This window comes from Nomascus leucogenys, chromosome 5, assembly GCF_006542625.1.
Source record: "Nomascus leucogenys isolate Asia chromosome 5, Asia_NLE_v1, whole genome shotgun sequence".
NCBI lineage: Eukaryota > Metazoa > Chordata > Mammalia > Primates > Hylobatidae > Nomascus > Nomascus leucogenys.
The window spans coordinates 98,476,581-98,503,101 of record NC_044385.1 but is presented as its reverse complement, the minus strand read 5'-3'; the positions used below and the strand labels follow the sequence as shown (position 1 = coordinate 98,503,101).

Here is a 26,521-nt window from a genome sequence, read left to right as displayed (position 1 = left end):
TAGATTTCATACCTTATTTGATTCTTACATGGCTGTGCCGAAGGTAATGCTAAGTGGATCTCTCTAAGGTCACACAGGCATTGCCTAAAACCAAGGTCTGCTGACTCCTAGACTACAATAGGTACTTTTATTTCCAAAATGTTTTCATTTTGCATTGGTTTTAGCATGAGTTGGACCATAGAATCTTGGAAGATGAGATTTGCCTAAGTTACTGGAATACCATATTATGTATGTGAACAACTAACAGAGGGTAATAAAATATATGAGTTTGTGAAGTTTCTGTGTTGTTTAAAAATAGAAAGTAGATTTATTCTTAATGGTCTAAAAGTTTAATACTTTGCAACTGATTACATTGAGCAAGATTAGGTTAAGGAATAGAATTCTTTTTTTTTTTTTTGAGACAGAGTCTCACTCTGTCGCCCAGGCTGGAGTGCAGTGGCGTGATCTCGGCTCACTGCAACCTCCGCCTCCCAAGTTCAAGCGATTCTCCTGCCTCAGCCTCCTGAGTAGCTGGGATTACAGTCGTGCACCACTATGCCCGGCTAATTTTTGTATTTTTAGTAGAGACAGGGTTTCACCATGTTGGTCAGGCTGGTCTGGAATAACTGACCTCGTGATCTGCCCGCCTCAGCCTCTCAAAGTGCTGGGATTACAGGCATAAGCCACCTCGCCTGGCCAGGAATATAATTCTTTGTTGTGGTTTTAGGTTCAAGACCTTTGAACTCAGTGTGTGGTCTCAAAAAATATGATATTGCCTATTATGTTATATTACATAAATAATCTATGATGAGTATTTAGAGTACTTTTATTGGATTAGATCAGAGCTTCTCAATCTTGGCATTATAGATATTTTGAACTGAGTAATTTTTTTGTGGTGGGAAGGCTGTTTTATACATTGTAGGATGTTTAACAGTGTTCCTAGCCTATTTGGCAGAATCACTACCCCTTACCCCCACCACCACCACCACTCAGTTGTGATGATGCAAAATGCCCTGGGGGGCAAATTCACTCAATTGAGAACCATTGGATTAGAGTGTAGACTTCTGGTAATGAAATTCCATCAGATTATGCACATTTTTAAAAACCTTAATTTCTCAACTTTCTTGATTCTTATATCTCAAACTTCAATGTTCTTGTAAAGAATACCAGTAAAGCCCTTGTAGGCTTCTCATTGTTAGTACCTCCTTGAAATCCAGAAATAGAAACATCACTTGTTTTTCAGTGCAGAAAGACCCAAGTTTAAAACCAATTCAAAAATTTATGACTGTGTCTTTCACTGATAAGCTTAAAACATTAGCAGCTGGGCATGGTGGCTTATGTCTGTAATCCTGGCACTTTGGGAGGTTGAGGTGGGCAGATCACTTGAGGCCTGGAGTTCCAGGCCAGCTTAGCCAACCTGGAAAATCCCTGTCTCTTAAAAATACACAAAAATTAGCTGGTTGTGGTGGTACATGCCTCTAGTCCCAGCTACTTGCGAGGCTGAGTTGGGAGGATTGCTTGAACCCGGAGGTAGAGGTTGCCGTAAGCTGAGATCATGCCACTGCACTCCAGCCTGAGCTACAGAGCAAGACTCTGTTTCAAAAAAAAAAAAAAAGGCATTAGAAAGTGCATTCAACGATGAGGAATAAAATGATTCTAAAACTATTAATATAAATCAAATTATAAAATTGAATCTATTACCATTAAGTACTGGAAGCTATTGTGGTGAGCTTTGCTGTTGTACTTAAACCTGGCTTTGATGAGCAGATTTAGAGAAATAGATGAATGTGTTGACATATTTGGGAGTTTAGATAGAAGAAATACGTAATATCTATTAATATACCTGACTTTTCAGTCTCTACATAGCTTCAGCTATTAGTGTTTACCATGGATAATTTATATGCATTATTTATTAATGACTGTAGAATTCTGATTATAAATGATCTAATTATACTATTTGTAGCTTTTAGGAATTGCTATTAACCTACAGTTTGAATGAAATCTGATTATCAGACCTGTGAAATTGTATTATAATTTGTCTCAACAAACTATTACTTAGTGTCTCAACCTAAAGTATAGATTCTGATCTTGAATTTTTCTTTTTAGGAAATAAAATTGTATTAGCCTTTTTCTTGTCCCCTTAATAACATAATTTTCTTCTTTTGCAAGCAAATTGTTTCTTAAAAACTTAATTATAAGTTTCTTAATTATAAGAATTATATGAATCTTAATTTCTTCTCTGAAGTGTACATCTGAATACATTCAAGAGAAAAGATATACCATTGGCTTTTTTTCTAGTTTAGTGGTTAAGCATTTATGTGCTAAGAGTTTTCACAGATCCTCGTTTCTACTGATTTCCTTTTATTTCGTCTTTTCTTTCCTTTCCATTTAGAGAAACCTATGTAGAACAAGAACAGGGAGAAAATGCTAATGACAGGAATGATAGAGCAATTCGAGTAGCAGCAAAATGGTACAATGAACATTTGAAAAAAATGTCAGCAGACAACCAGCTGCAAGTTATCTTCATAACAAATGACAGGAAAAACAAAGAGAAAGCCGTAGAAGAAGGAATACCAGCTTTCACTTGTAAGTCTAAATGTAGAAGTACTTAGTGCATGTTTACAAATGCGTGTAAAAATAATCATCAGGCCTATAGTCAGATGTTCACTTTACTATTTAGTATTTTCGTAGTCCTGTATAACTTCATGTGATATTTTTGTATTTTTAAATTTCACATAGTTTTTAACCTAAATATGTTGTGGTGCCCAATGGCTGTTAATTTTCGCCTCACTATTTGCAACTGGTTTAGCAATGAAATCTCATAAATATATTGGAACCCCTGCCTCTGCTTAGGTATTATCACATCAACAGATTTTTGGGTTTTGTTTTTTAAATAAATTGAGGCCAGGTGCTGTAATCCCAACACTTTGGGAGGTCAGGGCAAGAGGCTTGCTTGAGACCAGGAGTTCAAGACCAGCCTGGGCAACATAGGGAGACTATAGCTCTACAGAATTAAAAAAAAAAAAAAAAAAAAAAAAGCGGTGCAGGGTAGTATGTAACTATAGTCCCAGCTACTCGGGAGGCTAAGGCAGGAAGATAGCTTGAGCCCAGGGATTCTAGGCTGTAGTGATGTGTAATTGCGCCGCTGCCCTCCAGCCTGAGAGACAGAGTGAGACTCTCAGTGTCTCTCAATGAATGAAAGAATGACATGTATACTGTCGCAAACAAGACTATCCATTTTTTTCATATCTAAGGAAAAAACACTTATCAAAAACAACATAAACTTATTTTTTCAGGTGAAGAATATGTAAAGAGCCTAACTGCTAACCCCGAACTCATAGATCGTCTTGCTTGTTTGTCTGAAGAAGGGGTATGTTTTTGTTTTATTTTGTTTTTGAAAAGTAAAAATATTAAAATAGCCACTTTGAAATATTAGGCATATAGTTATCAAATTTAAAAATTGGAATGTGGGTGGGTAAGCTGGATTTGGAATAGTTGTGTTATAAACAGGAGTGGATGTCATAGGCTTATTGAAATGCCATTCCTAAAGGAGTTAACTTTCTAAAATAGATATATTCCCATTAACCTGGGTAGGGCCTGGTACGTGGTGGCACTGTTTGGTTGAGGAAAAAATGAATGGAGTCCATGGCTGATTTGTGAATAAAGAGTAGCTGTTGACAAATAAAGAAGTGGCAGGCACTGCAGACAGATGAAAGAAGAGGGAGGGGAATGTCCAGATAGTAAAGACCTAGAACTTATTCTGTAAGTTAGTAATTTTTCAATTGATTTATAAAGATCTCCGTGAAGGGCTGCTATGAAGGGGAAAGGATTCTGAGATCCCTTCGTTACATGTCAGGCTAAGAAAAAGTAATGATATGTGAATGTGGATTGGTGGAGCAGGAGAGAATGATTAGAAATGGTATTTATTTGTAAGACCACTCTCATGTCAGTGTGTAACATTAAGCATTTTATCCAGGAAAGATTAGAGGCAGAGAGGTGAGTAAAGGAGTCATTACAATAGCTGATGTGAGAAGGAGTGCTAAGGGAATAATTAAATTCTGAGCCTTCATTTTCTTATATATAAATATATAATGTTTAGCAATAATAACTTCATAGTGTTGTTATAAGGATCAAATAAGATGATAACTGTAGCATTAATGCAATTTTCATCTCAGTGCCTGGCACATAGGTATGGTAAATATAAATGGTAGCCCTTGTTATAGAAATAGGTTTTAAGTGATAGGACATTATACATAAATCCAGTCTTTACATTTCTGTCATCCCTTCTTACCTTTATGATACTTTATGAAACCAAAAGGAAATGAGAAGATAAAAGTTGGGTTTGATATTTGAAATACAGATTTAGTATTGCCCTAATATGTAGCCACTGTTTAAATTTAATATGTATTAAAAATTCAGTTTCTTGGTGGTACTATCTATCTTTCAAGTGCCCAAGAGAAACTTGTGTCTAGTGCCTACCATATTAGAGATCGCAAAATGAATACTTCCTTCATCATAGAAAGCTGTTTTTGTTAGCACTGGCCTATAAGAAACACTGCTATCTTCTCTCCTATTCAGAGTTGTGTATATCATAATGCAGATTTCAAAAATTCTCTGATATTAATAATAGTTGTGTATTGAGTGAACAGAAGACTTATTAGCGGCATCTTTTGGTTTGCTTCTTTCATAGAATGAAATAGAAAGTGGAAAAATAATATTTTCAGAGCATCTTCCCTTAAGTAAGCTACAGCAAGGTGTAAAATCTGGTATATACCTTCAAGGAACATTTAGAGCCAGCAGGGAAAATTACTTAGAAGCTACAGTATGGATTCATGGCGACAATGAAGAAAATAAAGAGGCAAGTATATAAATAAATTCCTTATACACTAAAATAAAGATGATATTTTATATATTATGAACACTTAATGGTAAATACTATTTGCATAACATATGAGGCTTCACATACTTTAAAGCAAATAGTAACTTTTTTCTTTTTTTTTTTTTGCAGTGCTCACAATTTGTCCAGTAGTTTTTTAAATCTTGGCGCATGGCATTTCATTAAATATTCAACCCAACCTATAAAAACTAGGTAGTGTACTCTTATTTGACCGATCAGGACCTTGAGATTTAGAGAGCATAAATAATTTTTCCAAAGTCTCTTGGTACCAGTGTAAGTTCTGATGGAGCCATGAACACAACCTGTATTTTCTGACTTACATTTTTTCTACCTGATACTGAGAAATTAAGATTGTGGAATTAGGGACACAATAGAGAAAGAAAATCTATAAAGGAGAAATAAAGATTCCATAGAGATATTCAGAGTGTATGTAAATATCTGTTAGATGATCTTCCCTTTATTATATTGCCGTTAAAAATATTTGGGCACGTGCCCTCTGTTGTTTTAAACAGATAATCTTACAGGGACTTAAACATTTAAACAGAGCTATTCACGAAGATATTGTGGCTGTGGAGCTTCTCCCCAAGAGTCAGTGGGTGGCACCATCTTCTGTGGTTTTACATGATGAAGGTCAAAATGAAGAAGATGTAGAGAAAGAAGAAGAGAGAGAACGAATGGTATGAATCTAAGCAGGATTTTTTTTTTTGTCTGTGTAGCTTTGTATTATTAATATGTCAGCTTTGGAAAACAAGTTTCATTGCTTTCAGATTTATTGCATAAAATCATAGTTCTGTATATTTAACGCATGTCATACACGTTTTTTTTCTCTTCTATGTAGTTTTCTTTTATTGTCTTAATTTGCTCAAATAAATGGGTTTAAATGCAAACAGACTGTTAATATGAGTTAATACAAGTATGAAACTGAAAATCTGTGACATTCAAGTATGTTATTAGACTTAGTGAGATTTAAGTAAATACGTATTTAAAATTTTCTGAAATGCTTTAAGTAATGTTTTAGGAAATGTTTTAGAAAATGCTTTAGGTAAAATTCCCTTAACATAATAGACGTACTTCTGGGCCATTATATTTGGGCAACTTATCTGATACCATATTATGAAGAGAATACTTTCAGTTATTTCTTATGAGCTAAGTCTACTTGATATGACCTATTTCTGTATTTTATAATTACAATATTATAAATAGTTGGAATGCATGTAACAGTTTTTTTATTCTTCTTTTTCCATCATTTATATTCATTGCTCTGGAGTCTCACTATAAAATTATCCATGGAGAGTCAAGGCCTTTGGATAGTGTTAAGAGGTGAAATACCATAGGAACTTTTGTTATTTCTAATAGCAGACACTCTTTATTTGGGTTTTTATTTTTTATAAGGAAGAACCTTTAGAATTAATAAATAAAGGTCCAAAGGGAACTAGTCACCATACCACATAGCTAATTTGTACAAACTAGTACTAAAAGCCTAATCTAATTCCCAGACCTGTGTGTGTATTTTAGTCAGTAAATCCTCATGTTAATCCTGAAAAGTGTTGAGTTCTAACATATGTATTCAGTTATATTTATTTATTTGTTTTTGCTTTTTGATTGTTTTGTAGTAGTTTATTATCAAGAGAGAATGTCTGTGGTTTGGTTTGGCATGTTCTTGTCTAGAATTTTGAAACATCAACATTCTGTAGTCTTATGTCATAATTTACTGCCTGAATGGATTAGTATCCATGTATGTATTTTGATTTTGAAAGGAAATTGCCTGATAATACTTAGAGGAATATAACTGAACATTTTAATTTTTATATCTCAGCTTAAGACTGCTGTAAGCGAGAAAATGTTGAAGCCTACAGGTAGAGTTGTTGGAATAATAAAAAGGAATTGGAGACCATATTGTGGCATGCTTTCCAAGTCTGACATTAAGGAGGTGAGTAAAGAGCATTTACTGTGTAATAAAAAAATGATAAACATTTAACAGAACTTACAGCCTTTCTTTTGCCTCCATCCTCAGATTTTTTTTGTGTAAAATCTTTATTCCTAATTTTTGCTAGTCAAGAAGACATCTCTTTACACCTGCTGATAAGAGAATCCCTCGAATTCGCATAGAAACCAGACAGGCTTCTACATTAGAAGGACGAAGAATTATTGTTGCTATTGATGGTTGGCCCAGAAATTCCAGATATCCAAATGTAAGCTTAAAGTATTAATTTTATGTGGGGATGTTTAATTAAAATTTTGTGAATAGTATTTCTGCTTTTAATAAAAATAGAATCTACTTTTATGTAGAATTTGTACTGAAATTTAGAGATATTTCACAAAGTGACCTGGTAAGTAGCGTGTCTACTTTGAAAATTAATTTTATGAAATTCCAGTGTAAATCTTTTGGTTACTTTTATGTAAATTTCTTCTTTTTGAGAGAGAGTCTCACCCTGTTGCCCCGGCTGGAGTGCAGTTTTGTGATTTCGGCCCACTGCACCCTCAGCCTCCCAGGTTCAAGCAATTCTTGTGTCTCAGCCTCCCGATTAGCTGGGACTACAGGTGTGCACTACTGTGCCCAGCTAATTTTTAGTAGAGATAGGGTTTCGCTGTGTTGGCCGGGCAGGTCTTGAACTGGCCTCAAGTGATCCACCTACCTCAGCCTCCCAAAATGCTGAGATTACAGGCATGAGCCACTGTGCCTGGCCTCTTTTATGTAAGTTTTTAAACCTATAAATTTTATTGATCATGACTATGAAAAGTGAGTTCTATATAGATTCTAATCAACAAATTTTGAAAAGATTATATTGGAAGCACATTTTAAACTTGAACGTTAATAAGAAATAGATGCTTTAGAATGTAAGAGCTGAACCGTTACAAAGTTTCCATCATAAATCAGTTGAGAAGTCTTGTCTAATTTACTAAAGGGTCGTTTTTCAGAAGTCGTTATGGGAATGTTTAGGAATACTGAGAAGATACATAAATGCTGAAGAATTTAATATGATAAGATATAAATTTGCTATAAAATAGGCGTTTCTAATAATGCCTCTTGGTTTCAGGGACACTTTGTGAAAAATTTAGGCGATGTTGGAGAGAAAGAGACTGAAACAGAAGTTTTGTTACTTGAACACGATGTTCCCCATCAGCCTTTTTCACAGGCTGTTCTTAGTTTTCTGCCAAAGATGCCCTGGAGCATTACTGAAAAGGTAAATTGAAAGTAATTTGTAGTGACTTTATAAATTATTATATCTTCCCTAGTTTTGTTTAATTTCTGTAAGTGTTTTTAAATATGTAGACACCATGGGACCTCTTTTCCTGAATTTTGTTGGGTATAGCATTCTTAGGAATTACAGAAGAAGTCATTTGCTTCTTCATTGAAGGGTAAGTTTTTCTATGTGGCAGACACTTGGATATGTTAAATGTTTCAAAGGGAAGGAAACCATTAGTTACAAATCATATGTGGTGTCTCTCTGCTCCAGTGCAGGAAAAAGAAATGTGGGTGTCATCAAGAAAATACAGCTAAATTGTTTTTGTATACATAATACTGATTTCACAAGAGCTATTAATATGTTGTAGTTGTGCTTTGGAAATAATTTATTTGTTTATCATTTCATGTCTTCTAGGACATGAAAAACCGAGAAGACCTGAGGCATCTGTGTGTTTGTAGTGTCGACCCACCAGGATGTACTGATATAGATGATGCTCTACATTGTCGAGAACTCGAAAATGGAAATTTGGAGGTATTCATATGTAATAGTGTTCTTACCTAAATATAGTTCTGTTCTGAGTTCATTTTCTTTTGACCTAGAATAGAATTTGTTTGTTAATTACTCTTGTGAAGTATAATTGTAGCTGCATGCTATTGGCCATATGTCAGAAGTTGAAATGGGAGAGGTGACTGAGTCTTTTTTAAATTTAGCTAAACTTTATCTTACTAAAACTCCATTAGATACATTTACCCAGTCAAGCATATTGACATGGTTTTATTTTTATCTTTTTAAGGTTGGTGTTCATATTGCTGATGTGAGCCATTTTATTAGGCCAGGAAATGCCTTGGATCAAGAATCAGCCAGAAGAGGAACAACTGTGTATCTTTGTGAAAAGGTAAATGTATTGAATTTAAAAATTTAACAATCATGGACGCTTAAGGATTCTTAAACGGCCATGAATTAGCTAAGAAAAATACATGGAATAAGGTGGCTTTAAATCACTAAATATATTGCAAATTTTTGTTATCGAGTGTTTCAAATAACAAGTAAAGTATTGTGAAAGTCAAGGGGAAGGTTAAACTTAGTCTATTAGTGATTTATTGTCAGAGTTCTTCTGTATACTTTTTTCCGTAAAAATTTAGTTTCTCTGTTCTTTTTTTAGTATTTTAAAAACACCTTGTAGTTTATATGAAGCACTGGAGAAAGGTCCAGTCATAGAGTGTGTCAGTTATCAAGTATAAACTTATACAGACCAGAGATTTAAAACTTTCAGAGGACAGCTAGGTCGTTAGTGTAGAGGACTTAAACTTAGATTAATTGGCATGAAGTCCAATTTTCCTTCATAGCTTTCCTTCTTTAACAATTTTGTATAAGTGCTTTTATAGAAACAAACCTTTTATTTGACCTTTTCTCAATTCTCCTATTTACAAAAACCAGAACACTCTTTTCGTTCCTTGTTTAATTAATGTTATTTGAGAATGGAACCTCAAATAAATGTATGGATATAGCTAAGTAATCTGTGGTTCTATTTTTATCTTTTGCAGAGGATTGACATGGTTCCAGAGTTGCTTAGCTCTAACTTGTGTTCCTTAAAATGTGACGTTGACAGGTATTTCTGCATGGTTTTTTTTCCTTGAAGACATTGTATTTACTACTTTAACCTGATTCCCATTAACAAATACTCTGTATTTTCCTTCACAGGCTGGCATTTTCATGTATTTGGGAAATGAGTCATAACGCTGAAATCTTAAAAACGAAGTTTACCAAAAGTGTTATTAATTCAAAGGTTTGTTTCATGGCTATTAATCTCTAATCTTTAATCTTTTTGGTACTTTTTTGAAAAAAGCTAAATAAATTTTTTAAAGATTCACATATACGTATATATACACATATATAAAAATATTTATATATTTGAAAAGAGATGTCGTATAATTATTTATATGTATATTTACTTAACCTAAAGTAGAAAAAACATATGCATATAAATGCCTGAGATATAAACATAGTCTAAAAAAGTCCACAGCTGCGGGCACTTGCTTACACACGTACAGATGCACTTAAATTTACACTAAAACTCATTTGGCCCTTTTGCTACCTACTCTCAGACAAGAATGCAGAACAGGCCACCAGAGTCTTATTGCCAGCTTTCTTGACCCAGCTAGTACCAAGCCAAAGTAACCAGCCCCAGCTCCACTGCCATCACCTAAATTTGAGATTGCTGCCCACTTCTTGAGAATGTTTCAATCAAGCTAGATGCTCTTTTGAACATGTAAAGTGGATACAGACAAATGAATTTCAGTTTGGGTAGGAGGGGAAGAGTCTTTCTAGGCAGAAAAACAAGGGCTAGGTCTGTGCCCTCAGGATAGAATAGGGGGCATTGTTACAGCAAAATTTTGAGGGTTTTTTTTTCCAGTTATAAGCAGATAATTTTTGATGTGATTCAGAAATTAGTTCATGTTGCAGTTGTCCTGTATTCAGAAACTTACGAAGTATATATACTTGAGAAGAGCAGCTAGTGGTTTTATGCCCTAACTCAAGAACCCTAGTAATTGAAGCTGCTCCTACTTATAAATGGTTAGTGTTTTAAAAGGCAGCAGGTACACCACTTCTTTCTTCACATTTTCTCACAGAAATGATGTTTAAGTCACCGTTGGATTTAGTAGAACTAGCCTGAGATCATGTTTATTCATAATGGAGCCAGGTTGTCTTTCTTGTCCTTTTCCTGTTTTTTTGTACTTCTCCCAAAAATCCGTTATGTTCTCTCTTATTTTGCCTTACATCTTTCTTCAAGGTTTGACAAACCCTTTATCTTCTAATGATCTGTTTTCCAAGCTTAACCTGTTTTTTCTGGCCCTTTGGCATCCTTCTTGCTGTTCTGCTAACTAGTGGTTGCAAAGGAAACAGTGTTGGACTGATAAATAATGATGGTGTGAATTATTTAAGCCATCACAGTTTGTACTTTAAAATAAGAATGCCTTTTAATTCTGTAAGACTTCGTCAGTATAACAAAATTATATGAAAACAAACCTAGTGAACATATAACATAAAACCTTTTTCAGAGGGGAAACTCTTAGCCTTTAGTAGATGAGTTGGCTCTCCCAGGAATCTGACCTGACCTGCGTTATCTAACTCTGTTATGCTATTTCTTATTTTCACTTGTGAAGCTACTCTTTAGGCAAACAAAAAAAAAAAAAAAGGAAAAAAAATGGTGGATTTCTCTGAGAGAAATAGGAACAGAAGCAGTTATTTGTATATTTGGGTTATTTGTCATTGGGGATTACTTTAACTCTTTTCTACTAGGATTTGTCTGGTTTTTACATGCTTAATTTTGGGTATTTATTAGATTTCTTGCAAAACATGGTGTCTCGACTCCTACAGTCTTAATTATTTGCAGGGGAATAATGATCATCTGGAAAGGATTTCATATTTGTTATCAGAGAAGGAATCGATCTAACCCACCTTTGTGTTTTATTTTAGCATTATCTGGGTATTTATATAGTAATTGGAATATACAAGTAAAGTTTAAAGTTTATCTGCTAACAACATTGCCATTTTACCGTTTAAAATATGTTTGTTTAAGTTGTATAATGCCTCAGATAAGAATTAATGAACCAGAAATCACAGATGTGAAGTATAATATCATAGCTAAGAATTTCTATTTTGTTACTGATTTTAGGTTTTCTGAAATCATGGATTTTATGTAGTGAAAGTAGGAGGACATATTGAAAACCACTTTTCTATCATTTATAAGAATTATATAACATACATTTTCTTTTTTAGGCATCTCTGACATATGCTGAAGCTCAGTTGAGAATTGATTCAGCAAACATGAATGATGATATTACCACTAGTCTCCGTGCACTGAATAAACTAGCCAAAATTCTGAAGAAAAGAAGGATTGAAAAAGGGTATATTTTGTTTTTCATAGTATTAAGATAATTTTTATACTCTTTACATTGTTTGATCATAGGCAATGGTGAATTATTTAAAAGAGTGAATAGAGACTCCTGTTTCTTCTAGCTTCCATTTATTTATGTATATATGTATTTGAAATGGAGTTATACTGTGTCACCCATGCTGGAGTGCAGTGGTACAGTCTCGGCTCACTGTAACGTCTACCTCCCGAATTCGAATGGTTCTTCTGTCTCAGCCTCCCAAGTAGCTGGGATTACAGGTGCCCACCACCAAGCCCAGCTAATTTTTGTATTTTTAGTAGATACGGAGTTTCACCTTTTGGCCAGGCTGGTCTTAAACTCCTGACCTGAGGTGATCCACCTGCCTCGGCCTCCCAAAGTGTTGGGATTACAGGTATGAGCCACCATGCCTAGCCTCTGGCTTCCTTTTAAATGTTAGCAACTTGATTCTGGACTGACGTTTGTTCAGGAGTTCCATCCTTGTAATTTGTTGTGTTAAAAAATTGTGTTTGAGTTAAAGATCTTGAAGAAATTCCAGGAAGGCAAGGACTCCCTAAGACTTCTAGAAATTGTTTCTAATTTTAATTAGAATTGAGTTTCCAGATTGGACATTGGGTTTCAGAGGTTTAAATAAATGTAGATTAGGTCCTCCTTGCATTTTAAGTTTTAGAGATTATTTAATTCAACCTCCTCATTTTTTAGACAATTAAAAGTTGCATAAAAGGAGTCTTCCCAAAGATCTGATTAGTAACAGATCTGAGTCTTTTAGCTGTTAAGTCATGGCTTTTGCCTAATTACAAAAGGCATACGATATACAGTATTAACTCAGGCATGTTGAAGGAAACCAGTTAAGAGAAATTTGACTCTTAAAAGACGTTGTTGACTATCAGAGGAAACCAAGTACATGAACCTTCCAGATGTTGGTCTCAGAGTTCCCAAGCCCCTCCAGGATAGGGTCACAAGCAGTTTCTAAAGGTGTGGTGAGTGCGGATTGTACATTTGTGTCATTTCATAAGATGCGCCTATTTAAATTCATTAAAATTAATAAAATTAACAACTTAGTTCCTTAGCGTTACTAGCCATATTTCAAGTGCTCAATAGCCACCTGTGACTAATGACTATCACATTGGACAGGGCACACATAGAACATTTCCATCACTGCAGAATGTTCTGTTGGACATGTTTGAGGTAGTTATATATCTATGTCTACTAACACCTCAGTTTTCAGGGAATTTTTTATGCGATCTTAAATATGAAACTTGAAACTGAAAGGATCATTTGGGCATGCTGAAACCGAGCGGATGCTATTAAACTTGAGCAAAACTTTTGCTCAAGCTTGCCACTTGGATATAAGAAGAAGAAAATTAAATTTTTTTATATGACACAAAACACCACAAAGATTTTTTTTTAAGCAATGTAAATAAAATGCAAATTGAAGCTACATTTATTTTAATAGTTTTAAAGTACTTCGCATTTGTAACATAGCTTTTTAAAACTGGGAAGGATTTTTTAAATTTCTGTATTTTTAATTTGGTAAGTAGATGGTTGCCTACTGGGAAAACATCATTGAATCATTCTAGTCTTAGGGAGAATTGAAAAAGCAACCAGAAAAAAAAAAGCAACCATGTTTTGCCTTCTTAAAGTATTAATACTTATGGGTAGACATAACATTTTAGGCGTTCTATGAGGAAAAATGATCAAAATGTGATAAGTATACTTTGCTTTTTACGTCAAAATCCATTAGTAAATACATATCAGACCTGAAGTAGAGCCTTGTTTTAAGTGCACACTACAAGGCAAGAAAGGAATATTTTTGAGATTCTCTTTTTAGTATGTATTCCTACTATAGTTCTTTTAATAAAGGTGAGGAATTGAGGAAGACAAGGACTTAGACTTAGTGTTTCATTTAACTTGCTCCATCTTATTTTAATTTTTCTCCTCCCCTTCTTTTCCTTCTCCATGATTGTTCAAGGTTGCCCAGCCTCATTAAAATTTTTAGTTTTAGGTTGATTTGGAGCTGACCTCATGAAAGTTATGTCAAGTTACAAGAAACATTAGACTTGCCTTGCCTTGTGGGAATTTACTTTCCAAAGGAGAACTTGCTAGCTCGTTAAATGAACCATGTGTGTAAAGTCCTGAGCATGGATTGTTTATCTGACACTTAGCACTCAAATATTAATAGCCATCACTACTTGTAACCTATTAGTGATAGTAGGTTATCAGTTGCTTCTCTGTTGGTTCAGTCTTTGTGGAAGATACTTTTGAACTGTGGATCTTCTGGTGTTACTAAGCTCCCCTCAGCAGCTTCCCTTTTGCCCCTCTTTATTGTCCCCTGCCCCAGTAACTGTTTTCTGTAGTAAATTAAATACAGCCAATCCCCTTCTTTATGTGTAAAAGTGATTAAAAACCTATGCAGCTCAATAAAAACTCATCGTTTGGATACAGAAGATATATAAACCCTCAGAAGCACAGGGATTCAGATTTCCTTGTGTTGCTATCGTCCTCTCTTGTTAAATGCATTTTAAATCTACTGAGCTGTTCATGAAAGCTCTACTGAGCTGTTTATGAAAATGGAACATGAAACAGCAGATGGTCATAAAGCCTTCAGGAGAGCAACTATTACACACTTGCTGTAGTCATTGTCTTTTTTAAAAGAATAATTTCTATAATTTTGTCTTATTGGCTTGCTTGACTATAATTTTTCTCTTTAATTTTTATGTAGGGCTTTGACTCTGTCCTCTCCTGAAGTTCGATTCCACATGGACAGTGAAACTCATGATCCTATAGATCTGCAGACCAAGGAACTTAGGTTTGTAATTTTTTTGATGGGCATTAAATAAGATTTTTTATTTTAATTGTCACTTCTACTGTAAGTACTTATAATGAAAACATTTATATACAAAATAAGGATTAGGATCATGATTTCTACTTTATTTGGCTTGCAAAGGACAGAAAAGTAAATTTAAGCTCAGTTTTTCTTCTATAAAACTGCGTTTAGTCACATAATAGAAGAACTTTCAATTTGAATTTGTTTGCTTTGATGTGTGATATATTAGAACTTGACTAGTAAGAGTTATAGTAAGATAAAAAAAAATTACCTCAATTAATTTCTAAAGTAGAATATACTGTAGTGCAGGGGTTCCCAGCCCCTGGGCTGTGAGCTTTACTACCTGAGCTCTGCCTTCTGTCAGATCAGTGGCAGCATTAGATTCTCATTGGAGCGCCAGCCCTATTGTGAGCTGTGCATAGGAGGGATCTAAGTTGCGCACTTTTATGAGAATCTAATGCCTGATTAAACCATCCTTCCCTCCCCTCGTCGCATAGAAGAATTGTTTTCCATGAAACCCGTCCCTGGTGCCAGAAAGATGGGGGTAGGATAGAATAATGGATAGTAGGATAGATAGTAGGGTAGAATAATGGTGAAGATCATGGGTTATGAATCCAGACTCCCTAGGTTTGGATCCCTCTGCTGTTATTACTATTATATTTCCCACTAAAGTAGTTATTTGACTTCTCCATACCTCAATTTATTTGTCTGTAAATTGCCTATGATTGATAATGGCACCTACCTCATAGGGTGCTGTGAGGGTGATATTAGCTATTGTTGTTTATTATTGTTGTTTATTGTTGTTGATTTAGTTAAGATGTAGGAAACAAGAATTTTTTTGTTAAATCAGGGTTTAGGCGTCTTTCCCTGCCTCTTATTTACATTAAGGTAATTTTGGAATTCAACATGCATATGCACTTTTCTAATAGATGACCAAGGGTTAAAAATGGGAATATACTCAAATTTTTTACTTAGAATAAATATGTGCTTTAGTGCTATTATAATATCTAAAAATCCCTTATAGTAGAACTTCTGTGTAAGTATGTCTAATATTAATGCTAATAATGAGCCCAGTACTAAGAGCTTTTATGAGCAAAAGGTTGACACTAGCTTTGCCAAAGTAAAACATCAGCCATTTCTTCTTACCAAGAAGAAGAAAGAACACATTTCTGAGATGTCCCCATATGATTGGAGGTCTAATATTTTTAAAATGAATATACTTTAGAAGTATTGTCAAGAAGTTACAAGATGAAACTTGAATGGAAGGTTAATAATATATGTTCATTGACTTGCAAGACAGAAAGCACTGTATCAACAGAAGGTGGATCATTTACTAAACTAACCGAAAAATGTATGTGAATAACTATATAGAGAATCACAGCAGTATCAGATTGGTTAAGAGTTTTGAAGTTAGATTATGTGGACTCAAATTCTCATACTGCTAATAACTCTCACCTTGAACAAGAGAATAATGAATATATCCTCAGTTTTCTTAAACAGAGTGTGTGGGTGTGTGTGTTGAGGGCAGGATGTACTTATAGCACAATGACTGACCCATTGTAAGTATCCAAATTAGCTATTATAACTATGGTCTCTTCATTTGAGTAACTTATTGTTAAAAATTTTGGTTTTTAAGCCAAAATTTGTATGATCTAAATAGCTTTTAGTTCTTGTAAACTTTATTGATTTACAATTAAATAAAAATATTTTTGGACCTAGTAAAATCAAGTAAAAATGCTTGTTTTCATTTCATATATAGAGTAGTAAGCTTCTGTTTTTGAGTGCAATTTTGTTGTTGTTTTTTGACAGAGTCTTGCTCTGTCACCCAGGCTGGAGTGCAGTGATGTGATCTCGGCTCACTGCAACCTCCACCTCCTGGGTTCAAGTGATTCTCATGCCTCAGCCTCTCAAGTAGCTGGGACTACAGGAGTGTGCCACCAGACCTGGCTAATTTTTTTATATTTTTAGTAGAGTCGGGGTTTTGTCATGTTGGCCAGACTGGTCTCGAACTCCTGGGCTCAAATGATTTGCCCGCCTCTGCCTCCCAAAGTGCTGGGATTACAGGTGTGAGCCACTGCAACTGGCTGAGTGCAATTTGTAAAGTCTCCTCTAGCATGTAAGATTTACTCATGCAGTAGTTGCATAATAAGGGATTGTTAGAGTAACTGAGAGATGAAATAATCGTAAGTTATTTAAAATACAAATGTACACACACATATGAATGTTTACATAGGAAATGCTCTTATTCTTGGTAACAAAGGTAACCTGTGAAAAAATATGATATATAGAAGTCTCAGATTCTCTTTTTTGTTTGTTTGTTTAATGCTTTTTCCATTGGCAGGGAAACAAATTCCATGGTTGAAGAATTTATGTTACTTGCCAATATTTCTGTTGCAAAAAAAATTCATGAGGAATTTTCTGAACATGCTCTGCTTCGAAAACATCCTGCTCCACCTCCATCAAATTATGAAATTCTTGTTAAGGCAGCCAGGTCAAGGGTAAGGTCCTATAGTTTGAAAAATCATCTATTTGTGTTTTGATCTACCTGTTGTTCTGAATTATTTATATTCATATTTCCATAAAGGTTTTATTGTTTGTTAATAACAAGAATATGCCAATAGTTCTTTTTTCTTTTGGTTTTTTTTTTTTTTGAGACAGGGTCTCACTGTCACCCAGACTGGAGTGCAGTGGCACGATCTCGGCTCACTGCACCCTCCACCTCCCACCCAGTATCAAGCCATCCTCCCGCCTCAGCCTCCTGAGGAGCTGGGACTGCAGGCGCACACCACCATGAGTGGCTAATTTTTTGTATTTTTTTTTGGTAGAGGTAGGTTTTCACTATGTTGCCCAGGCTGGTCTTAAACTCCTGGACTCAAGTAATTATCTCATCTCGGCCTCCCAAAGTGCTGTGCTGGGATTACAGGTGTGAGCCACCGCACCCAGCCTAATGTTTTTAAAGAGCACCCTATGCTAAAGCCAGATGTTTAGACTAAGATCTATGCAGCGCCCTGGTCATATAAAACTCTTCCATGTTTCCTTGTCTTTATGCATGTTTCATATGTCTGTGTTGCTTCATGGCTCCTGTCAACTGCCTGACTTTACAAATAATGTATTTTTTTATTTATTTACTTCAACTCAGTTAAATCCTTTCCATTTCATGTTCGTAAGAAAAGTATATTTATTGCATACATGGAAAAGAGGAAACTATAGAAAGGGCACATTTTTTCAGCCCTGTATACCCACTACTTCTTGTTAGTAGATTTTCTTTTAGGGGTGCTTACTCCTTGGGTGACTATGGCCTACATTGCATTTCCTTGGATTACCTAGTAAGGCCCTATCCTTCCCATCTCGAAGAGAGCTGGGAGCAGTAATGTTGGACTGCAGGGCATTATTCGAACACGATGGCATTGGTTTCTGATTTTGGATCAGACCTTTACGGCATGCATGCCCAGCTTCTCCAGATTCATAGGAATTGAATCAGCTTCTCACTCCTCTGCTCCAAGGCTTACTCTGTAAATAGGGATTTTTTCCTTCATTATATTTTTTCTTCCAAAGACCTAAGAGAAGAGATGTATATTTGACTCATCTCCCTAGGGTAGAACAAAGCAGCTAAATTTGATGAATCCGAACATTGTTCTGACAAAACTGTAGTGACTAGTACAGTTTTGTTTCTGGCTATTACTTCTACTTTGAAGGGAAGGAAAATAACAAAAACATGATGTTTGTTCAGTCAGATCAGTTATATTTTGAAGACATAATGGCACTGACTTAGAAATGTTTAATATGGTGCTCTTCCCTCTTTTTTGTTTACAGAATTTGGAAATTAAGACTGATACAGCCAAGTCTTTGGCTGAGTCTTTGGATCAGGCCGAATCTCCTACTTTTCCATATCTAAACACTCTGTTGAGAATATTAGCCACTCGCTGTATGATGCAAGCTGTGTACTTCTGTTCTGGAATGGATAATGATTTTCATCACTATGGCTTAGCATCTCCAATATACACACATTTTACTTCACCCATCAGAAGGTATTTTTTCCTTATGAAATTAAAGGAGATAGAAAATGGTTAATTTTGAATTTTAAAAGCAATATTAGTACTGACATACCGTGGTTCTTATTTCTCCATCTATCTAGATACGCAGATGTCATTGTTCATCGGCTTTTGGCTGTGGCTATTGGGGCTGACTGTACTTATCCGGAGTTGACAGACAAACACAAGCTTGCAGATATATGTAAAAATCTAAATTTCCGGCACAAAATGGCTCAATATGCCCAACGTGCATCAGTGGCTTTTCATACCCAGGTATTTGCCTTCTGCCGATACTGCTAGAAAAAATGAAGTTTTGTTCATTTTTAATTTAATTTCAATTTTTTGTTAATTTCAAAATTTTTAAGACTATTTAAATAAGGTGTATGTTATTTTACAGTTATTTTTCAAAAGCAAAGGAATAGTAAGTGAAGAAGCCTATATTTTATTTGTAAGAAAGAATGCCATTGTGGTATTAATTCCAAAGTATGGTTTAGAAGGGACAGTCTTTTTTGAAGAAAAGGACAAACCAAACCCGCAGCTTATTTATGATGATGAGGTACGGTATTTCTCATGTTTGTTTTCTTTTCTGGGGGGCACTTTTTCTTTGAGAGTTCATAAATGGTACCTATAAAGCATAAAATTATTTTTTGTACCCTAAAGAATTTATCCTGATCTCTAAATACAGGCCAGAAAATCTACATTTAATTTTGCCAACTAAGCTATGGTTTTACTCATAATTTCTCACCACTATATATCCTCTCATATGCAATTGTTGTCTTTGATTTCTTTCTTTTATACCATGTAAAGTTTTGTCCTACTTGGAACGATAAATGACTCTTTATAACTCAGGGAAGGAACTTTTTTTTAAACTTACTTCTAGTGTTTCTTATGTGACACACATACTCCCTATTCTCCTTAGGTAAACCACAGCCCTGAGAGAATATTTGAACAATAAACTGGCCAAAGTACCTTTGTGTTCCTCTACTAGACTAAAAATTTCCTATTTATTAGTGGGGTGATTAATTAATCACCAAGAATTTAAGAACATATATATTAGAACTACCTTAATGAAGGAGAAAGTATGCACATAAATAGGCCATATCTATGTGAGACTACCAGGTTTGTGGCCTTTGTTATGTTGAACACGTAGATGCTTACTAATTTTTATATTTAAACTTCTACTGTGTAAGATAAATTGTAAAGGATTAGAACAAAGCCTCAAATGTAAGGAAGCAATTAAGAATGATAAAATGTGTTTTGTTTAGATACCCTCACTTAAAATAGAAGATACAGTGTTCCATGTATTTGATAAAGTTAAAGTGAAAATCATGTTAGACTCATCTAATCTTCAGCATCAGAAAATCCGAATGTCCCTGGTAGAACCACAGGTAAGGCCAAACTTAAAATTTCCTTGTTGTGATGGAACAAACAGTACATATTTTGTCAAAGAAGGGACATAGTCATTTCTGTTTAATGTTAGAGGGAACCCTGTAAGTAGTGTAGAAACCAAATATTTGCATAGCAAATCCTGTTTTCTCACTGATTTCTTTAGGCCACGGGATTCTAGACATCTGAGATTCTGTTCAGGTCTTTGGTGCCAAAATAAAAAGATCTTCCATTCTCCTGCCTAGTCTTTTCTGTCTAGAAGTTTTGAACTCTGCACTTTGAAGATGAAGTGTAGGTGTTTCACCTAAGATACTGGTTCTTAACTTTTGTCCTTCCCCAACACACTTGAAATCAACTCTGATTCTGTCAATCACAGTGGCTCCCCATGGGGAAGGCTGTTTTATAGTTAAAAAGAACACTTCCTAAATGACATGCTTCTCACCTATTGTCTACCTTTTACATTTTTGAACCACTGCTGCTTTGTAAAATACATTCTGTGTATAAAACCTTTAATTAGCCCCCTTTCCCCTCCCTACCACTACATCCTTTTAAATTTGAAACTGGCAGTGGGGAAGGGGAAGATGAGGATGAGATGTATTTTATCCTTTAAATCACCTTATTTCCCCCCATTTGCATTACTTTAGATACCAGGAATAAGCATTCCTACTGATACTTCAAACATGGAACTTAATGGACCAAAGAAAAAGAAGATGAAGCTTGGAAAATAGCTATATTCAACAAAAATCTTCAAAGACTGGTTTCTTTTTTAAAAGAAAAAACTTGAAAGAACACTTCTAAGCCTAAATGTGTGATACAGTTTGTTACTTTTAAGTACATTTTAATAATTTCAGACATTTGCATTTTTATTGAACGGTTGACTGTATCTGTCCCATCATGCTACTTTACTTCTGGGTTGAACAGAATTATTTATGCAGAATAATTCAATTGAATATCCATCACTTAAATACAGTGACAGGACAGCAACTTCAGGGATCTGTAAAGATCATTTAAATGGAGTGCTCATCTCATTGAGGAGCGGATTAATTTTGCATAAGTACTTTGATTATTTAATATTTGTAAGAAAAAACTTTCATTTTCCTACAGAGGAAAATAGAACAATTTTAGAAGCAAGGAACAATCTCTTTTCTAAGTCTTGGAAGCTGTCAGTGTTGAGGATGTAATCTCCTTTGCCATCTTTTAATTCACCTACCTTACACTAGGTGTTCTCTTACTGTCTTTAAAAGCTTCCTGTATTTTATTAGTGGTCCTTGAAAAACTGTGAATGTTTGGGAATTGGTAGAAAGGCAAAAAGTAGGATATTTTGACCTGACTGGAAAAATGGTTGTGTTTTTATTACCAGGTAATAAGTGTGATCATTGTTGAACTTCAGCTCCAATATCTCTCCAGAATAAGACATTGGCATTCAAATGTCTACATCTTGTTACTTACAAAATAAAAAACAGATAATTAGTAGCTTTTAAATTGTAGTTATATCAGTGTATATACACGAGGGGAACTGTATAAAGACATACTAAAGGGAACAGATTAAAGTAAGTATTACTAATAAAATTTGGTGTGCCAGACTGACTACTTCCCTTGCTAATCACAGAGATTAGTAATGATTAAATTAATATCTTCAGGAATATTTTGGGATAGGGTTGCCTTAAAACATTTTATTTGGCTTATTCAATTTCTAAAGCACTTAACGTTGTGCCAGGTTCCACTCAAGTAAACTATCTCTGCCTTCAAGGAGCTTGCAGTATAGTGAGAAAAGCCTGGCCAGTAAATCAGCAGGTATACTAAATAGGTAGTCATTTAGGCACTCAATAAATGTTGACTAATTTTTCCAGTTTCCTATTACTGAGGAAAACCTCCATACGTTGAGGCAGAAACTTGTGTCAATTGGAGGAAAATAGACGAGTAGTCTTTGGTCCAGGTAAAATGGGTCAGTGACACTAAAACAGTAGAGTAGGAGTCAAAAAACCTTTTCTGTGAAGTGCTATAACATTTTAGACTTTGTTGGCCATGGTCTGTATTGCAACTATAGTCCACAACTCTGCCGCTGATAGTGTGTAAGGAGCCACATACAATGTGTAAACAAATCAACATGACTGTGTTCCAACAAGGCCTGATTTGTTAAGTTTCATATATAGTCATGTGTCACATAATGACAGGGATATGTTCTGAGACATGTCACTTGGCAATTTCATCATTGTGCGAAAATCATGATGTAGTTACACAAACCTGGATGGTATACCCTATGGTATCCTATATGGGATAGCCTATTGCTCCTAACCTACAAACCCGTATGGCATATTACTGTACTGATTACTGTAGGCAGTTGTAACACAGTGCTAAGTATTTGTGTATCTAAACATATCTAAACATAAAAAAGGTACAGTAAAAATACATATACAGATATATATAAGATATAAAATGGTACACCTATTTAGGACATTTACCATGAACAAGTTGGCAGGACTGGAAGCTGGCTCTGGGTGAGTCAGTAAGTGCTTAGTGAATGTGAAGGCCATGATATTACCGTGCACTACTGTAGACTTTTATAAACACTATACACTTAGGCTACATAAAGTAATTTCACTATGATGTTACCATGGCTGTGTCCCCAGGCAATAGGAATTTTTCAGCTCCATTGTAATCTTACGGGATCATTATCATATATTTGGCCACTGTTGACCAAAAGTTATGCAGCACATCATTATAATTTTAATGTGTCACAAAACATTACTCATTTGATTCCCCCTACCCCTGCCAACCATTTAAAAAAGTTTGCTGGCTAGGTGCGGTGGCTCACACCTGTAATCCTAGCATTTTGGGAGGCCGAGGCGGGTGGATCACCTGATGTCAGGAGTTTGAGACCAGCCTGGCCAACATGGTAAAACCCCATCTCTACTAAAAATACAAAAACTTAGTTGGGTGTAATGGCAGACGCCTGTAATGCCAGCTACGTGGGAGGCTGAGGCAGGAGAATAGCTTGAACCTAGGAGGTGGAAGTTGCAGTGAGCCGAGATCGCACCACTGCAGTTGAGCCTGGGTGATGAGAGTGAGACTCCGTCGCAAAAAAAAAAAAGAAAATTAGCCAGGTGTGGTGGCAAGTGCCTTTAATCCCACCTACTCAAGAGGCTGAGGAAGGAGAATCGCTTGAACCTGGGAGGCAGAGGTTGCAGTGAGCCAAGATCACGCCACTGCACTCCAGCCTGCGTGACAGAACGAGACTGTCTCAAAAAAACAAAAAGAATAAAAACTGCCTACAGGCTATAGTTAACCTGCAATAGAGAAGAAAGGGAAGTAGGGCAGTGCATGACTGGCCTTAGGTTTTTTCTTTCCAAGTTTATTTTCTTGTGCTTCAGCTACTAGAGAGGTTTAATTCAGGGGTAAGTCCCAATTGAGTAGTTCAAGATGATCAGAGACTTTGCTATTTTCCCCTAAGTTTCTATTCCATAATCTAAAATGTTCTGTTTCTAGTGCCAGTTCTTATGCTAAGCAGGTTACATGGAATATATCACTTAACTCAAAAAGCCCTGTTAAGCCAGGACTGTTATCTCCATTTAACAGATGAGAAAATGGAAGTTTATGGTCTGTTCTCACACTGCTATGAAGAAATACCCCAAACTGGGTAATTAACAAAGGAAAGAGGTTTAATGGACTCAGTTCCGCATTGCTGGGGAGGCCTCAGGACACTTACAGTCATGGCAGAAGGCAAAGGAGAAGCAGGCACCTTTTTCACAGCGCGGCAGGACGAAATGACTGCCAGCAGGGGAAATGCCAGACGCTTATAAAACCTTCAGATCTCATGAGACTGGCTCACTATCACGGGAACAGCATGGAGGAAACCGCCCCCATGATCCAGTTACCTCCACCTGGTCCCACCCTTGACACGTGGGGATTGTTTTACAGTTCAAGGTTAGATTTGGGTGAGGACACAAAGCCGTACCACATCAGCCCAGATCAAGTAGTGACAGAGTAGGGATTTGAATACAGGTTATAGTCACTATTTTGTTATTTCTTGACTTGTACTAGTAAAAAACTGTAGCCAGTGAGGCTTCTACCCTTAGTACCCAGAACTCCTTTTATGTATAGCAATTGCTTTTAGGTAAATTTATATTGAGTTTAACACCTGTGTGATTAAAGACAACTTTCCAATGCAGTATCTGTAGCCATGGCCCCTAATGGCTATTAGTGTTCATGGTTAGTGTGTTGAAGAAGATGAGCCAGGTACATAACGCGGCACATTTTCTGCAGATCAGCAGTAAGGTTTCAAGGTACACTTATGGAGGAAAGAAGAAAATGACACATTGATAACATAGGTCTTTATTTCCTAAGGGTACATATGAATGATTCCCTTTTGAATGAGACAGTTTTTAAAAGTTGATTTATAAATACAAAAATACATTCTCCGAAGATAGTATTTCCAAACTGTTATATACCCATCTACTCCCAACATGGATATAAGTTTTTTTAAAAAATAGTTGTATATAACATATGTATCTGCCCCAGTGTTACTTCACAGGCCTACGCCCTATAGGAACTCCACTCTCCCAGCCCCTTTTTCTCTTGGTTCTCCCACATTCTTTCTCTCCCACATCCTTACCCACGTTTGAGCTGGAAAGGATGTCCCTACCCTAGGCATGAGGTATATTTTATTCTGGGCACCACACATTTGCCCCATAGATAACAATACATGTGATGATGTCGCTAGTACTACCTTTCTAGTATTTACATACTTAAAAGTAGTAACTAGAACAGTTATCACTGGAACTAAGAATTTTCCCCACAGAGGTGAACAGACAGTTCAATAATTAAAATTTCAGGAAACCTGTTTAATTTCCTTTTTTGTATCTTCGATAAGTTAGTTTTATATCTAAGATTTCTTCACATGGGTTATAATTCATCTGTATGTTCAAGCTTTCATGTAAAAATATATAGTGCCTTCAGTTTTAACATAGTTTCACATGTTCTCAGAACTGCTAAATTCAGTGCCATCAGTAAGGCTTAATAAGTAGTTCATTGGCCCTGTAAGATAGGAGCACTCAGCTCTGTCACAATTTGTTGTTAAACACATCACTCAATGTAAGTATAAAAATATTTATTAATAAAAAATAAACTTATAATTCAGCAACTTGAAGTTCCAGGAGCATTTCTGTTGTTCCTATGTCAGTAAGCCCTTGATTTTTCACATTAAGGAGGGAAAGCTAAGCATGTTACTTGAAGTAATTTTTTCCCAGTCACCATCACATTGATCCTGTGCAGCATGATATATGCGAGGAACTCTTAAGCTTAGTCTTTGATTCTGACAGAGGTATTCTATGGACTGCTGCATTGAAAAGGACTTGCTGTTTTCATCCAACACCTCTGTGTTGTGTGGTCTTGCTGTGAAAAAGAAGACAATACCTTGTTTTCAGTTTAAGTAGGACCACTGGAGGATGCAATTATCGGGACTGTTTTTAAAACCTAAAAGCACGTTTTTTTTAGCTGAACTCTGAAGGGACAGTAAAGATACAGTATTTTATATATCAATATTCTGTATCAAAAAGCATCCCAATGCTTTGAGAGGCCAAGGTGGGAGGATCGCATTAGCCCAGGAGTTTGGGACTAGCCCTGGCAACATAGTGAGACCCTGTCTCTACAAAAAATTTTTAAAAGCTGGGTGTGGTGGCACATGCCTGTAGTCCTAACCACTCAGGAGGCTGAGGTGGTAAGACTGCTTGAGTCTGGCAGGTGAAGGCTACAGTGAGCTGTGGTCATGCCACTACACTCTAGCCTGGGTTACAAAATGAGACCTCGTCTCAAAAAAAAAATAAAATTTTAAAAAATCCTTCACGTATCTCTACTTATGTTTAGACAGACAACTGCATCCTGAAATAGGATGGATTTTGTTCAGGTTAATATTAGAAGAGACCTGCTCTGATACTACGTACAACAGAAAGGCAATTTGCTCGTACTACATATAACAGAAAGGAAAACTAAGGTGGCCTCCCTATTAAACGTTGGTTGCACATTTGCTGATATTTATAGTATTTTATAAGAAACTGGCATATAACAGCAGGGCGAGGTGGTTCACACCTGTAGTTCTAGCTACTCAGGAGGGTGAGGCAGGAGGATTGCTTGAGCCCAGCAGTTCAAGGCTGTAGTGATCTATGATTCTACAACTGCACTCCAGCCTGGGTGACAGAGTAAGACCCTGTCTCAAAAAAAAAAAAAAAAAAAAGAAAAAAAAGAAATGGCATACAAGGCTGGGCATGTTGTAATCCCAGTACTTGGGGAGGCTGAGGCAGGAA

The 26,521-nt window shown here is 35.8% G+C and overlaps 2 protein-coding genes across 6 annotated transcripts in view; one reads left to right on the top strand and one right to left on the bottom strand.

The window, feature by feature from the left end:
- DIS3 (DIS3 homolog, exosome endoribonuclease and 3'-5' exoribonuclease) overlaps window positions 1–25,362 on the top strand; it is a 26,719-nt gene extending 1,357 nt beyond the window's left edge. For 3 of the 4 annotated variants that reach the window (XM_030813485.1, XM_003257433.4, XM_003257434.4), the window contains 19 exons: window positions 2,372–2,565; window positions 3,276–3,349; window positions 4,670–4,837; window positions 5,389–5,553; window positions 6,693–6,806; window positions 6,931–7,068; window positions 7,915–8,061; window positions 8,479–8,595; window positions 8,858–8,959; window positions 9,609–9,673; window positions 9,766–9,850; window positions 11,845–11,972; window positions 14,701–14,787; window positions 17,147–17,303; window positions 18,619–18,833; window positions 18,941–19,109; window positions 19,234–19,392; window positions 20,102–20,224; window positions 20,867–25,362. In XM_030813485.1, the coding sequence (XP_030669345.1) occupies window positions 2,472–2,565; window positions 3,276–3,349; window positions 4,670–4,837; window positions 5,389–5,553; window positions 6,693–6,806; window positions 6,931–7,068; window positions 7,915–8,061; window positions 8,479–8,595; window positions 8,858–8,959; window positions 9,609–9,673; window positions 9,766–9,850; window positions 11,845–11,972; window positions 14,701–14,787; window positions 17,147–17,303; window positions 18,619–18,833; window positions 18,941–19,109; window positions 19,234–19,392; window positions 20,102–20,224; window positions 20,867–20,950 (2,391 nt within the window). In that variant the 5' untranslated portion in view covers window positions 2,372–2,471 and the 3' untranslated portion in view covers window positions 20,951–25,362. The remainder of the gene's footprint in view (window positions 1–2,371; window positions 2,566–3,275; window positions 3,350–4,669; window positions 4,838–5,388; window positions 5,554–6,692; window positions 6,807–6,930; window positions 7,069–7,914; window positions 8,062–8,478; window positions 8,596–8,857; window positions 8,960–9,608; window positions 9,674–9,765; window positions 9,851–11,844; window positions 11,973–14,700; window positions 14,788–17,146; window positions 17,304–18,618; window positions 18,834–18,940; window positions 19,110–19,233; window positions 19,393–20,101; window positions 20,225–20,866) is intronic. The other variant, XM_030813484.1, reaches the window with a different exon arrangement.
- Window positions 25,313–26,521, bottom strand: part of BORA (BORA aurora kinase A activator) — a 25,762-nt gene continuing 24,553 nt past the window's right edge. For both annotated transcript variants that reach the window (XM_003257436.3, XM_012506936.2), the window contains one exon: window positions 25,313–25,613. In XM_003257436.3, the coding sequence (XP_003257484.2) occupies window positions 25,548–25,613 (66 nt within the window). In that variant the 3' untranslated portion in view covers window positions 25,313–25,547. The remainder of the gene's footprint in view (window positions 25,614–26,521) is intronic.